At 45.8% G+C, this 15,387-nt stretch overlaps 1 protein-coding gene across 2 annotated transcripts in view; it reads right to left on the bottom strand.

The window, feature by feature from the left end:
- Positions 1 to 8,674: 8,674 nt before the first annotated feature.
- The window catches only part of IL17RD (interleukin 17 receptor D), a 60,932-nt gene continuing 54,219 nt past the window's right edge, over positions 8,675 to 15,387 (bottom strand). For both annotated transcript variants that reach the window (XM_010980904.3, XM_064496403.1), the window contains exons 12-13: positions 13,579 to 14,515; positions 8,675 to 12,650 (exon numbers count right to left, since the gene is read on the bottom strand). In XM_010980904.3, coding sequence (XP_010979206.2) covers positions 12,538 to 12,650; positions 13,579 to 14,515 — 1,050 coding nt within the window. In that variant the 3' untranslated portion in view covers positions 8,675 to 12,537. The remainder of the gene's footprint in view (positions 12,651 to 13,578; positions 14,516 to 15,387) is intronic.

Here is a 15,387-nt window from a genome sequence, read left to right as displayed (position 1 = left end):
GACTGGCCACGTGGGCGGGAGGCGGGCCAGGGACCCCTGCGGCCGCCCAAGTGTGGTGGCGGAAAACTCGCGGACGCAAGCAAGCCTGGCTGCCGCTTTGTACTCCCCTCTCTATGCACGGCAGGGGTCCCCGGGAGGGCTAGTGTGTGAGGAGGAAGGTAGGGAGATCGGGTTCCCCCCGACACCTAGTTCGAAGAGAATTTACGCGATCCGGAAAAGGTGTGCAGCCTGACCCCGGCTCCTGCTCCCCCGGGGGCGGCTCTGGGGACTGTGGCGACGCCCATCCCGGGGTCGCAGGAGTTGCCCTGGAGGACAAGGACCGCAGCCTGCGTGTGGAGCCCCAGCCTCGCCACCAGGCTGACCTTGGGTTTGTTGCTTCCTGCCCAAGCCTCACCTCCTCCACTGAGGGGCTGAGAATGAGGACGAATACCCGCGCGCCCAACAGGTTCTCGGGAAACGCCAGTTTGTGAGTGAACGCTAAGCTTGAAAGAGCAGCAGCCGGCAGTGGCCTAGGTCTTCCGTGAGGAAATAAGACAAGGGAATCTAAATTCTAAAAGTATTTTCTGTATTCATTCATTCATTCGTTCATTCATTCAACAAATGCCTACTGTCCTCAAGACCCCATAAAGTCAGGAGTAAAAAATGCCCTACACTCTTAGGAAAGCATAAACCGTGATGATAGAAATCAAAAATTCATCAGCTGCTTTAACATTCACAACAGCCTTGTGAGGTATAGGGGTTGTGTGGGTCCACTTCTCAGATGAAGAAACTGAAGCTTAGAAAGGTGAAGCAGCCCCCAGGTCAGAGGAGAGCATCAGCCCAAGGGCTAAGGTCTTGGCAGGTATACCCTCCAGTAAGTGGATGGACCAGACTCTGAGTGGACCCCCTCACTCTCTCCATGGGGTGAGCTCTAACCACCATGCCCTCATTCCACCTCACAGGAGGAGGGGGGATGCTGAAGGCTTCTGGGAGGGATCTGTCCTGGCAGCAGCCATTGGGATGTAGATCTCCCCACCCAGGCCCCTGGGACCAGCACAAGGAGTTCAGAACTTTCTCTGGTACAGCTCAGACTTTCTTCATTGCAACCCCTGTCTCTCCTTGCAGGCACTGAACCTTGTAGTGCTGGGTGGCCTCTTCCTAGCCCACATTTGGGGCCAGAAACTGAGCATCTTGAGCAAACCAACTCTCATTCCAACAGCTGCAACTTTCATTCCACTACACCTTGACTCCAAACCCAGTGCCTCATGACCCATCCGTGTCCTGTTCAAGGATCACACACCCTCCCCAGTACTTCATTTCCAAGGACAAAATCTATATCCAGCCCTCTAGTCTTCAACCTTTTCTCCCAAACCTCTTTTGTTATTCTCCTTCCTCCATACTGTGGAAGATCCCTTACTACAACCAGCCATGTTTATTAAGTAATAATAAAAGGCTTCCACTCCCTCATCAACCCAGAGCTCAGCAGGCCCTTCCCTCTTACAAGCTGATACTTAGTGTTCTACCCAGGCAGCCTTGTCAGAGATAAAGTTTCCATTAGCTTCCACTTCATGATTTGAGTGTCTGCTACATGTGACATACTATGCCAGGCTCTGGGGAACAGCAGTGACTCTGTCACCAAGATAACATAGTCCCTGACCCCACAAAGCTCACAGCTGATGTGGGAATAGTCAGACCCATCACTGTGCAGTTTAGGGAGCAGGATGTGATGAAACACACAGAGGAAGTGCTGGCCCAAATTCGAGCATAGGGAGGCTTCCTGTGAGAAGTGGGAGGACTGAGGGTTGGACAGAACTGGAGATGTGGAAGCCCAGAGGTGGGAGAGCACACGGCACACTTCTGGAAGTCCATGGAAAGGGGTAGGTGGGGGGAGAACGAGGCTGGAGGGGCCTTGATGGCCAGGGTGAGACACTCAACCTTGCCTATGAAAAGGTTCAGGCAGAGGTAATGGGATCACAATGGCTACTGAGTGAGGAATGGATACAGTGGTGAAAGTCTGTTGGACACAGCAAAGACATCATGCATTTTTATTATTACTAGGGGCAAACTCCTTGACTTCTTCTGTTTTATAATTCAGTGTTTCCAGAAATCAGAACAGATCTGCAAGAATACAGAGACTAGAAAGAAACCAATTTAATCCCACAAGGATTTGTATGCAGTGCCCTATCCCCTCCCACCCATTCACACTTGGTCCTGCTAGGGGGAGGGTGGGAAGAACTTGGTTCCTGAACTCAAGTTAGAAGACTGTTGGAGGAAGAGATGATACACCCAAAGGGAGTCCTTTGGTGGGGAGTGTGGAGGGAACAGGAAATGTGGATTACTATCCATGGCGTTTGGAAACTGGAGAGCCCAGAAGACATTGATCAGCCACCTTTCCCCTTTGAAACAGTCAGTTCTTGAGGGCCCATTCTTGAATTCACCACCATCTCCCCTAACTCTGTAAGACAGGATGGAATAGGACCAGGGCAGTCACTTTACTAAGTCACCAATTGGGAAAGCTGAAGTGTCTGCAGGAGGTCCCCAAATGGAAGGACAAGTGATGAGCTCTAACTGATGCCAGACAGGAAAGCAATGACTAAGGGCTGGGACGAGGTGCCACGTAGCACAATCAAGGAAAGGAATCTCATGAGAAGGCACACCCAAGGGCAAGGGAGAGACACTGAGACCACCAACCTGGGCCACTGAATGCCCATTGGGTACCTTTAACATTTGTTGTGTGCGATCATACATTAAAAACTCTCTGATGGTATAACACCACTCGTATAGCAACCCTGAGAGAAGTATAAAAGAATTAGATAAAACCCACCCACAATCACACCACCCAGCAATAACTACTGTTAATCTGTGTCCTTTATTTTTCATTTAACATATTGTGAGCTTTTTCCTTTGTCATGAAATATTCCTCTACCTAGTTAAGAGCCACTTGTGTGAATGTGCCTCTTCTTATCATCAGTCCCAGCTGGTACTTGGGTTCCTCATTTCTCAGTATCAGGGATAATGTTTGGTGAGGAAAATCTTTCCTCAATTAACTTTGACACACACTTCTGTTTGTCTCCTTAAAAGAAGATGCTAGAAGTGGAATTACTAGAAAGGACACAGACAACTCTCAAGGAGCAGCCGTAATAGTGAGCAAGAGGGTCTGGCACATAGTCACATGAGCTCTTCCTGAAGGCACGTGTCAGGCCCTAGACTAGGGTGGACAGTGGTCAAGGAAGGTTTGACTGCAAAGGAGAGCTGGAGATCTAGAAAGGAAGAAGAAACAGCCTGAGGCAAAGGACTCAGGGCAGGACCACACAAGTGAGGAATCTCAAAGTCTTGTATGGCTATAAAGAAAGGGACACACAGAGAAAAGAGGTTGGCAAGGGGCCAGGTAAGAACTTTGGGGCTCACCTCCAGAGCCACTGGAAGTTTCAAGCAGGGAGTGACGGTGATGAAGTAGCCATCCCCCGAGAGTCATTGCCAACTGCCGTGCAGAACTGAGCTCTCCAGCAGACAGGAACTCCACATAGGTCATCTACATCTGGTACAGAGACTGGGGCTGAGAGATGTTGGGGGGGGGGGTCACACTTTGTAACTATACAGCCTTTAATCTGCCCCAGGTGACCACATCCCTACAGGCAGGGAGGATTACCGTGTGCCAGGCTGTTTCCAGATCTCTACTTGGCCTCACATTCAAGCCCCATATCAGCCCAACTAGGTACTATTACTCATTTTGCAGATGGGGAAGCTAAGTTGTAATCAAGTCAAGTCACCTGCTTGGGGTCACAAAGCAAGTGGCAGACTGAGACCTAAGTTTAGGAAACTTGAGACCAAAGCTCCCCTTTAATCATAATGGTTAAAAAAAAAAAAAGTCTCACCAGTAATAAAGCAGAATTATACACATGTGTGCAGGATCTTCAAGTACATCTAACTTCAGGTACACAAACCAAAGGCAGGACATGCTTGTATTTGCATTCTGTCACAGGCATGCTCTGGCCTTTCTTTGCTGTGAGTTCTCTCTGGCCTCCTCTTGCTCATCCTGGTGGCAAACATCTATGGTTTGTTTGGAAGCTGACACCTGCCCACTCCCTGGAATGTTTCTGACCAGCAAGAGCAGGAAAGACCAGGAAGAGCGGTCTCATCTTGGAGGACCATTATTGTCTCTTGCCCCTCTCCAGCTTCTAAAACTTGGAAAAATCTCCCTGACAGTGAATTGACAGTCAGTTAGAGAAACAATCCCTGCTTTTGTTCACATCCAGAGAGGGGTGTGGTCATCCACCTGGTACAGGGTCCTTGAAGCAGCAAGTCCAGAAAAACATCTTTCTGTGTCTCTACTGGGGCTGAAGGATGACCCGGGAAAAAAGAGCCTACTGAATGAAACACTAGCAGATCTGAGTACATGTTCAACTGTCACAGGCTATGTACATTCAACTATTAAGAACCCCCGGTTCCTGTCTTAATTTAATTTTGCTAGGAGCACCTCCCCCTCCCCAACCCCATCCCTTTCTTCCTGGACCAACACCAAAAGTCAGATGTGGACCCACCCTCTTCTCTTAGGGGGGAGAGGCTTTAATTTAGCACCTGACAAAGCCAGGGAACTGTCTCCCACCCACTTCCATGTGGCCCCCAAGGAACCCCAAACCTGCTCTTCCACAGAATAAATAATAGCTACTATTTACCATGTGTCTAGCACTTGCCAGGCATGGCCGTGGGTGCTTTTTAGACCTCAATTCATTAAGCCTCACAATAACCCTATGCAGTGAGTATTAGTTTCATCTTGCAGATGAAAGAACTGAGGCTCAGAGCAATTAGGTGATATGCCCACAGTCCCATACACAGAAAGAGGTGGAGTCAAGACAGCAGGGATCATGTGTATCTTATTCAATACTGTGTCCCTAGGACACACTTTAGGCTCTCAAATAAATAAAGCAAAGAAAGTTGTATCACCTATAAATGTGAAAAATGGTACAACACCCCTCCAAAAAGAGGCCAGAGAGCCAAGCCCACTGACCTTGCAATAATTTCCCTTAATCTCAAAGATCCTGTTTGAATGTTATCTCATTGCAAAAAGGCCTTACCCCATGTTTGTATCCCTCCCTCCGTTTACCGCATCCTCTACCTAACCTATTCTTGGGCAAGTTCTGATTTTGTTCCTGTGGACAGTGAGGACAGGGTATGTTGGGGGTAAGGGTGGAAAAAAAGTATTTATTAAGGACCCACTATTTCCAAAACAATGAAGGTATAATTTACGTCTCCTCTTTCATTCACCTGCTTAGCTTATTGCCTGTAGTCTCTTTCTCAACTAAACCAAAACAAAAAAATGCTTTCTAATTAAAGCCTGCAAGGGGAAGTGGTCTTTGCTACCCCTAAAAGTTTCCATTTCTAAAACAAAGTAAATAAAACCAGTGGCGAGGTCCCACACATGTTGAACAGCAACTGCAAGAACCCTAAGCAGCTGTAAAAATGAACTCTGCTTTCCAATACCACGGTAAAAATTAGCGCTTCTCATCCTGTCCAAAGAGAAGCTTTTTCCACCAACAAGAAAAAGGAATTCACTTACCACAGCATCTGCCTAAAAAGATTCTTCCAATAGAGTCCTTTTAGATCCATGTGCTTAACCTTTGAATCAGATTTACTCTTAATATTTGGATTGAGAAAGGAACCAACTCACCAGAACATACAACTCAAGATTCTTTCTTCTCCCTTTAAATTATGTCGAGGGGCAGTGTTGCCCATTGGTTAGGAGTGAGGATGATTCAATGAGACATATGAATCCCAGGGCTGCTGACTTGTCTGCGCCTTTGGCAAAGCTACCCAATTTCTGGGACTCAGAATCTCAAAAATGAGACCCTGAAGTTGATGGGCATCATGAATTTAACTCAGAGAACATGGGGCACACAGGTGAGAGGAAGTCTCTGGGAAGAATGAACAGGCAATTCTTTTTCTTTTTGAATGATAGGAGGTTTGTGGCTCCCAAATTTCAGTGGCTCTTTTCAAATTTCTGCAAAGAAAGTCCATTTGTTCTGAGAGTCCAATTTCTCCTTGAGGTATGTATCTCTGTCCTTGCTCCTCACGCCATGCAGGCAACAGGTGTCTGCCCGTTGGAGGGCGAGGTAAACGGTCAAGGGTAGCAGGGTCCTCTTCTCTAAAGTACAAGACATACTGGCCACCCTGGTCTCCTCACCCTAGATCATCTCTCTCCTTTCCAGAGGTAGAGGCCACAGAAAACTGTGCTAGGAACCCCAGCTATTCAGGAAACAGGAAACATGATCTAGAATAATGAGCCACCACAATCTTAAAACATTTTATTTGATGCAAAAATTATAGGGTACAAAAAACATTTTGCAAATGTCAGCTGTGGTCTATTGTCATCTATTTACAGAGTTATGTACAAATCAAGTAAGACATTAAATGTTCAATGTAAAAATATAGCACACTACTACAGTCTGTTGGTCAGTGCTCACTATTCCACCAAACCTCACAAAAGACAAACTTTACAAAGATGAAACAAAGACAATGGCAATAACCACTGTGTTCCACAGGCTTTCCCCCTAGAACGTAGTATCAGGGAGCTTCTGCAGTGGAGGGAAAAAAACTAACAGTGAAAATAGAAGTCATCTACTCTCTAAATGAATATATTTGGTTTTTACAAAAGTTTTTGCTCTCTCTGGACTCACTACATTTTTTTTTTCCTTGAGTCAGGAAAAAAACGTTTGTTAAAAATAACAAGATGATTACACATTAGTGCAATCCAATGGTAAATTTTTTGTCTAATGAATGGAGCAGCCAACTTAGTCTACATCACATACAAACAGAAGATTGCATCTTTGAATCTTCTCAACTGAAATTTTCTTTCTTTGATAAAAACACCAGATATGCAATCGTAACAGTTTGCTTTTCTCAGATTTCTGATTATGTAAACTACCATGTTTGGTCAATTCAGAGCCCTGGCTGCAACCGTTCAGAACATGGAAAAGTTTCTTGAGGAGTCTGTGGTCCCAGCTGAATTTGGGAGAGGAACCAAAGAGCAGGAGGGAAGACAAATGGCCAAAATTCCCAAGGTCCTTACTCGACCTCTTAGCAAATTAGCTCCTACCAACTGCTGTCTATCTCACCTGTGGTTAAAGTGAAGTCTGTAATTTTAATAGTACTGTGAGTCATGAATTAAAGGTGGTGTCAAGAGATATACAAAAATATAATCCAAAACTGGGAGGGAGGGGTAGTTGCCACTCAGAAGGTAAGAGCTGGTCTTGAAGAGTATCCTGAAGCAGCTCGGGAATGACATTTAACACATCAGGAATAAGCACCAAGTGTCTGACCATAAGAGGAAAACAAAACTCCACATATGATAGAGGACTATTGCCAAGGGGGAAAAAATATGTGGCAATCAACCCTCAAAATGAATACAGGCGATTTACCATTTTTTAAAAGTGCCTTTATATTTTTAAGTAGTAAGAGACACCAGGTACCTAAGAATTTCTCTGTTAATCCCCATCCTGAGCTTGGCCTTCACAAGGCACCAATGTGAATAAGGCACCATATTCTATTTAAGCAACTAAGCTGAGTGTGAAACTGAGAAACTGAAGAGCAGTGAAAATTATTAAGCCCTTGGAAAACAAGAGCTGTGTAGAATGAGTAGGGGTGGGATTATTTATCACTGAAATAAAAACACCAGGGGGATGACTTCACTGTGGTTTTCAAATACACGGAAGGTGAGCAGCTGTTCTTTTTCCACTACATGCTGAACAAGAGAAGGCGGGTTTGAATTTCTATAAGGAAGATGTACAAAGAAATATCTGATCAGCAGGGTAAGTTACAGAATCTCCTTTGCTAAAAATCCAGAATCCCATCCACAGCCACATGTCTGAAATAATTCATGCACAGCCCTGTCTGACACCAGCAGGGGAGGAGGGGTATTATGCCAGATAATCCAAACTTTCTCCCATCCCCAAAACTCTGAAATCGGAATCAAAGCTATTGGCTTACAGTCAGACTTTCTTTTGTTTATTCTCTCACCCTAAGCCTGAAAAGGAAGTGATATAGCAAGGATGACCCAACACCTGTGAGGACCCTTGACTGATATCTCAGTATCAGGAAAAGCTTTTCTCCGTATACAGTTTCACACCTCCAAAACAGAGTCCATTCACACATCATTTAAAGCAGAAGACAAAGCAAATGGCCTGGCTCTAGCAGACACTCAGGATTCCTTGCTCTGCTCCCCACAATGCCTGCTTTCCTTATTAAGTCCTGGCCTAAGCTCAGAATTACACATCATCTAAAAAAGTGATTAAGGCAAGAGCTAAAACTATAAATAAGGTCCTTCAGTTTATGGAGTTTAAATGAAATTGTTCCATGTGTCGTATTTTTTAAATTGGGAGAACATAAATCTGGTTTTGAAATTAACAACTGGTTTGCCTTTTTCTTAAGACATCATTAAGTGTGAAGAAGCAATCAAAACATTTCAAATACATTCAGTCATATCAAATTTCTTTAGGGGAGCAATGAGTAAAAGAAACAATCTAGCTCCTTGGTACATTTAGCAAGAGCATTTTCTGGTGGCACCAGACATCTGTAATTACCATGGAAGATGCCTTTCTTTTTAAATCTTATAAAGCAGAGGTGGCAGCTTGTGGACCAAATCCGGTCTACCTATGTGTTGTTCCATTGGGCCTGAATTCACTGTAAAAATTTTTTATCATTTAGTTGCCAATACTAAAAAAAAAAAAAAAAAAATCAGAATTTTCATATAAAAATCCAGATTCTCAGCTTCTCTTGAAAAATGGAAAAATAAGGAAACACTCCATGGTCACAACTGGCTGGAGTGCTGCCCTCTATAAGTGGGACAGGAGGGTTTCAGCTTGCTGTAGTCCCCAGCATGCCTTACTGTCTCGCTAACACTAAGAAGGCATGTCACTGCCATTTATCATCAAACCTTATTTATCATTACACTTGACCCCCTTTGGAGGCCCCTAAAGGCACAGCATTTGTTAAACAAGAGCAGGACTTTTCACAAATTATATAAAATAGGAAAGATGAATAAATTTCTCATTGGCATTGCCCACCTCTCCCCAATAAAGACACAATGAGTAATTCCTCTCTCCTTAAGAGAGCCAAATTAGTGTTGAGGTGGTTAGGGACTGCAGGGCTTTCTCTCTTTTGGAAGGAAACTCTTTTTTTCCTCCAGGAATAACATAGCTGTTTTCTTCCTTTGTTTCTTTTAAAAGAAAAGATACTCAACTCTGAAAAATGGAAAAGTTCTGAAAATCACATAATCCTACATTTCTGGGGGGACAGTTTTCCTGTTTATTTGTGCTTAAATCAGGGAACCCGAGACTAGAGGTTTTTTGCTTTTTTTTTTTTTTTAATGACACTTGTGGCTATAAAGTAGCAAGACTATAAATAAATTGACAAACATATATAAACTTAAATCACTACACACTGATTCCAAAGATGTTACCATTGCTTAGAACATTTTTTTTAAACTTCTGATCTGGGACTGTCTCTGGTTATTATTAATGTATCAACCAAAAACTCTGTCTCTTGACTTTATGCCCCATTTTTGGCTTAAAATACTACTACTTGGCTGGGTCACCCACCTAAGTACCTGAGCCTGAATCTGAATGACTTCTGATTCTTTCTGGAGATCACTGTACCTCAAAGGCCCAGGACTCAGCCCTCTAAAGGACTCCTGCCTCCAGTGCAGGGCCCATCCAGGTGGTCCCTGTTGCTTGTAGCTGACCTGGAGGAGAACACGTCTCTACCCGGACTTTCACCTCTCTGGTCACTCTCCTGGCAAAGCTGACTGTGTCAGATACTAAGTCCTTTCTGTAGGGCACTGTTAAGTTAAGATAGACAACTAGCTCCCTACCTTTCAACTACCTGCAGGCTTCTTGGTTACCTGGAACCCTGAACCTACCCCTGGTCTTCTGTCCAGAGGATATCATCTAACTTGGCCACACAGAGCCTTGAACCCTCAGGATGAAAGCCTTTCACTGACATCATCCCTATATTCTAATTCTTGCTTCCCCAATGTCTAAAAGGCTGTGATTTGGCAGAACCTTTATCTGAATTCTGTCTTATCATTTCCACTGTCCAGGACAATGTGAGAGTCAAAAAAACGCAGCTCTGCTTAAAACAGATGTTTTGCCTTAATCTGTGAGGCAACTATCCCCATTCCCAGCATGAGATTGAGGGGGAGGGGGGTGAGGGCAGAAAGTGAAAAAAAAAAAAAAGTGTAACTAAGGCAGAACCAGGAAGTCGTTGGTCTTCTCAGCTTTTTCAGAGCTGGGTATTCACGATGTCATTTCATTACTTGGTACAATAGTTTGATTTCATTGAATATCATCATCATTAGTATTTCAAAATAAATACCCAAAGCATCACCTGATTTTTGGACTAGCACAACTTTTCCCATCCATTTTCATAATAAATGAATTTATTTAGCAAGCTCTCCATCCTCCACTCACGGAGCCCAGGTGACGCTTCCTCCCCAGTCCTCCATGCTGTCCCTGGGGCCACTTTCTCCGAGATGCCTCCTTTCACACGCAAAACTGAGTATCTATCTGAAAGCAGCTCCTAATAGTTCCTTCAGGGCATGCTCCATTTCTTGGCTTCAGTAAGAAATCACTTTGAAAATGTTTCAAAGTGAATTTTCAGACATTAATAAAACTGACCAATCTCCTTCCCAGAACGCACACCGACGATGGAATGAGAGGACAGTCACATATGGGCAGGAGCTCTGCACTCATCTCAGATTCCACAGTGACAACATGAAACATCACTTCTCCAACAAGATGCCTGGCTTTATGGGGGAGACAGTTCTGCAGCCCACTTGTCTCTCCCTCAGAGCAGCTGCAGGAAACTCGATGCCAGAGAACAGACTAGCACGTTCTTCTCCCAAGAAGCTGCCAGCTGCCTTTACAGAGCAGGGAGTGTGGCATGTGCATCAAAGGTACACACAAACCTCCTTTCCAGTAGGGATGCAAACCTTCCCTTCCCCACTTACCGAGAATGAGCTTGGAAGGAAAAGTCCTGCCCCACCCCACTTCCCACCCTAGGATGTTTCTCAGTGTTCCCCCTTAATATTGGTCCTACTTGCTGAAGGAATGAAAACCATGGTCTCTGGTATGGGTGCTGAGAAAATAAGATGCCAAAATCCAATTGTATTCATTTGAAAGTTGGCAAAAAAAAAAAAAACACTCACTCCCCCTCAAGGTCATGGGGAGGAGAAGAGAACAATTTTTTTTCCACTGGAAACAAATTCTGAAGAAGAGTCATTCAAAAAAACAGAACATTTACTTTTCCTTTTTATAGCAAATTCTTTCCTTTTAAGCTCTAAATACCTATTTTTGGTAGAAATGAACACAAGAGACAAATCTTTAATTGGGTAAGTACAATAAAAACAAAGTGAAACCTGATTCACAGGCTGGGTTGTCGGGGGAGTACTTTAAGATTCAAGAATTTAATGACTTCAGGTCCCGTGCTTCTTTAGACGATACTCAAAGAGCACATTCATCTTTGTAACAATCCCCTCCTTTTCACCTTCTTAAAAAGAGGTTTGTCATTAGTCAAAACCAGTCAGCAGATTAAATGGCTACCACCTCCACATACTGCCGTTTTTCAGTGGATTCTTATCCCTAATATTATGGACACAGCTTTAGACGAGAGGCCAACCAAAGCACAAATCACAACTTCCAGTAATATAGCCCAGCTGGGTATTAGCCTCTTAAAAATAAACTTCTAGGCACCAACATCTGAGATACAGCACAGTAAATAGAACCCAGGGAAACCTGGCAGGCAGATCTGGCCCCTGCATGATGCCTATTCAGACCAAGAGGTGGCCCTGGGTGCTGAGCTCCAGCACACTGACCAACCCATCTAAGAAAAAATGGGCTAGATGGTCAGCCTGGTCCTGCATACCCCCACCTCAGCCAGCCATGCCACCCATTAATATATAAAGACTCATTTTATGAAAGGTGATTGTATATTCAGTCACCTTCTTGACCTTTAACTCAGCTTTTTTTTTTTTAACACCCATGGCATCATAAATGGTATCATAAATTCCACACCAAAAATGGAAAGGAACATCACCTGTAACACTATGGGTTCCATAGAGACTGGCACTTGATTTCTGAGGCTGTAGTGGCATCAAAAGTGCTTTTTCCACAAAGCATTTCAAATCAAAGTAGCCAACAGTGAATAGGCAAAGTTTGTGCAGATAAATTAAGTCTGAATGATCAGTGCGGGTATTTTCCTGTTTCTCTTTACATGTTTCCTCCCCACCTCCCAGAATTGGCTCTAATCCAAAGTCTGACCTAACATGGCAAGTTGCTGTCAGACATTATGGACATGCCTTTCAGAGCTCCATATGGTTTCAGAAAACTGGAGACTCTGCCAATATATCTGATAGAGTAGAGGAAAGGAGAGCAAGTACTGGCCAGATTTCACTCTGAATATTCTTAGAGATCTCAGCTCCAAGTGGGCCACATACCCAGAGAGATGAGCTGGGGAACCAGCGAGAGGCGGCAGCTAAAGTGGCAATGCTTAGACTCTTCCATTTTGTTACAAAGGGGCAACAGCGTGGAGTTCACCAGTGTAGCTGCAGCAACCAGGTTCTGCTTTGCATGCCCCAGAGGCAAGGAGCTTGGAAGGAAGGGCAGGAGGGTCCTCCTCACCTATGAAAAGAAAAGAGGGCAGAGCCATACATTATTGTACTTCATTGGGCTGGGCGCTCAGAACATAGCTGAACCTGGGTTTGAATTATGTGCTTTATACAAGTAAGGCAGACATCCTAACCAGCGCAGGACTGGGCATGCTCATCCTGCTAACAGGTTCCAGTTCCCTTAGTTGAGGGTCCAGGGTTGGCATACATGACTCCAACTACTCACAGGCACAGTAATAGCAGCTCCAGAGGGCATCCTGCGGGGGGTCCCTAGGGGAATGGGGCCCCCTATAAAGCTCTCCCACTTGGGAGCCTGTGCTGACCTAGGATGAAGAGAATACTGCACCTATGAACCCCAGGTTCAATTACATATAGCTTTAAAGACACTGGGAAAGTGGGGGGTGAACACTACAAGTCCCAACAAAAATACAGGTACACAGACCTTCATCCAACACACTTGGGACCCAATGTGTTTTGCTATTCAGATGTTTCTGGAGTTTAGAAAGGTGATAAAATGCACGGACTGGGAGGAGGGTGTAGCTCAGTGGCAGAGTGCACGCTTAGCATGCATGAGGTCCTGGTTTCAATCCCCAGTGTCACCATTTTAAAAATAAATAAATAAACCTAATTACCTCCCCCCCAAACAAATTAAAAAAAAAAAAAAAAAAAAAGCATGCACTGTCTATTATATAACATGGGACGGGGCAGCTCTCCATAATTTATCATCAGTATTTCTGCAGCACACACATGTGAACATTCCCATTACCTGGGATCAATCAAGACTATCAATAATGGCATCGTTACTTCCCGTCAGATTTCACTGACACGCAAATCTTCACTAAAATTTGCAAAAAGCTTTCCCGGATTTCGGAATCATGGACCAAAGCCTTGGCTGCATCAAGAACCCGACCCACCGGCCCTCCGGGCTCCCCGAGCCTTACCCAGGCCCGAGGAGGACGATACGCTCTCCGTCAGCGAAGACGTCTCCGTTTGGTCCGTGGACAGCCCCTCCATGAGAGGCAGGGACAGCTCTGACGAGGGCACGGACGAGTCGTAGATGCCCGAGTCCCTCGGCATGTCTGAGGGGCCGGCAGCTTTCACTGTGTGCAGCAGGGGCCGCAGGACAGAGGTGGCGCCCGCTACAGGCCCGGCCTCGGCGTCTTCGTCAGAGCCCAACTGCGGGCCCTCCGAGCGCGGGTCGGCTGGCGCCCCGGGGACGGCAGCCTCGGCCTTGAGGCAGAAGTCGCTCTCGGGTCCGGGCTTGCACAGGACGTCGTTTAAAACCAGGCCTGAGTCAAACTTCTCCAGGACTGGCTCCCGGTAGCGGAGCGGAGGAGGATGGAAGGGAACAAACTGCTTCTCAAACCAGTCAGGCTCCTCGTCGATAAACTGGTGCATATTGCAAATGGCGACGTACAGCGAGCGGCCTGATTTGCTCCGGAAGTAGTTCCTCCTGCTGACGCGGCCCGGGTGGGGCCCCGCCTCCTGGAGGCTGCGGTCCTGGGAGTGCAGGTGGGAGCAGAGCTGGGGAAGGTTGTCCATGAGTTTGTACTTGGTGCTCAGGTCTAGGACGCCAGGAACGTCTCCCTCGTAGGAATAATCAAAATAGACGGCGATGAACTTGCTGAGTGCCGCGGATGAGCTCTGCTTGGCCTGGCGGAGCTTCTCGGCAATGACAGACACTGCCACCAGGAAGAGCTCCCCTTTCCCCGAGTCTCGGCCACCTCCTTTGTACTTGTAGTTCTTCTTGTCTACGAAGTATTTCATGCCTTTGGAACACACCACGATGATGAACTGGGACTCGTGGATCTTCTGGATGACCCATTCTCTCTGCCCTCCTCTGCAGAGGCTGAAGTCTTCCCACAGGTCCAAAGCCACCTGGAAAGAGGACACGGAACCTCACTCACCTATACAGCTTTGAGAGTCGAATGACAAGAATGGGAATGTTATAAGAACGGTACATCATCTGTCCTCAAATCATTATTAGCACTGCTACGTGCAGGCTCCAGGTTGCCCAGCTCTGAGGAACAGCTAACATCTCACGGGTGATGGTCACACACCAGCCCTCTGCATCATGCCCTCATTTTAGCATGAGGTGGGATCATTACCACTCCCATACTACAAGTGAAGAAACAGAAACACAGAGTGTCTGGCAACCTGCCTAAGTTACATATCACATGTGAGGCTTTCAGCAGACTTAGAGTGTGATAGTGAGCATGGAAAACAGAGGCACTGGGGGTTGGTCTGTCTGATAGTGGGGAGGAGCAGATCCTGGAAAGAGAACTGAAAGGTGATGACAGAAGGGCTTGGGTGAGGAATCCCAAAATGGGAAATGGGGTTCAGGTCTGGATGCCAAAGCCGCCCAATCCACAAGGCTGGCTGACTCAACTCAGAGAGTGTGACTGACAAAGAGGACCTCCCCAGCCACTCTCACAGCCCTGGGGTCAGCCATGCTATTTACCAGGAGATCAGTGCCTGGAGAGGAGTGATGAGCTGCAGTAACACGGCCATTCTGGTTCACTCACTTGGACATGACCAGCACCTCTCACCATGACTTCTCAGCAGTCTACAGGGTCACATCTCTATAAGGCCTTTAACCTGTAGGGGATGTCTCATAGGGAGTTGGGGGTGGGGCACTGACAAAGGAAAGAAAACAAGGCATGCATGGCCCCCTCCGAGGGCTTCCCCTTTCTAGACCATCTTCATCTGATTCTGCTGAAAACATCTCTTGGCAGTTCCATCAGCCTCTT

Source organism: Camelus dromedarius, chromosome 17 (assembly GCF_036321535.1).
Source record: "Camelus dromedarius isolate mCamDro1 chromosome 17, mCamDro1.pat, whole genome shotgun sequence".
Taxonomy (NCBI): domain Eukaryota; kingdom Metazoa; phylum Chordata; class Mammalia; order Artiodactyla; family Camelidae; genus Camelus; species Camelus dromedarius.
The sequence above is the reverse complement of the archived record's forward strand: the minus strand, read 5'-3'. Positions and strand labels throughout refer to the sequence as shown.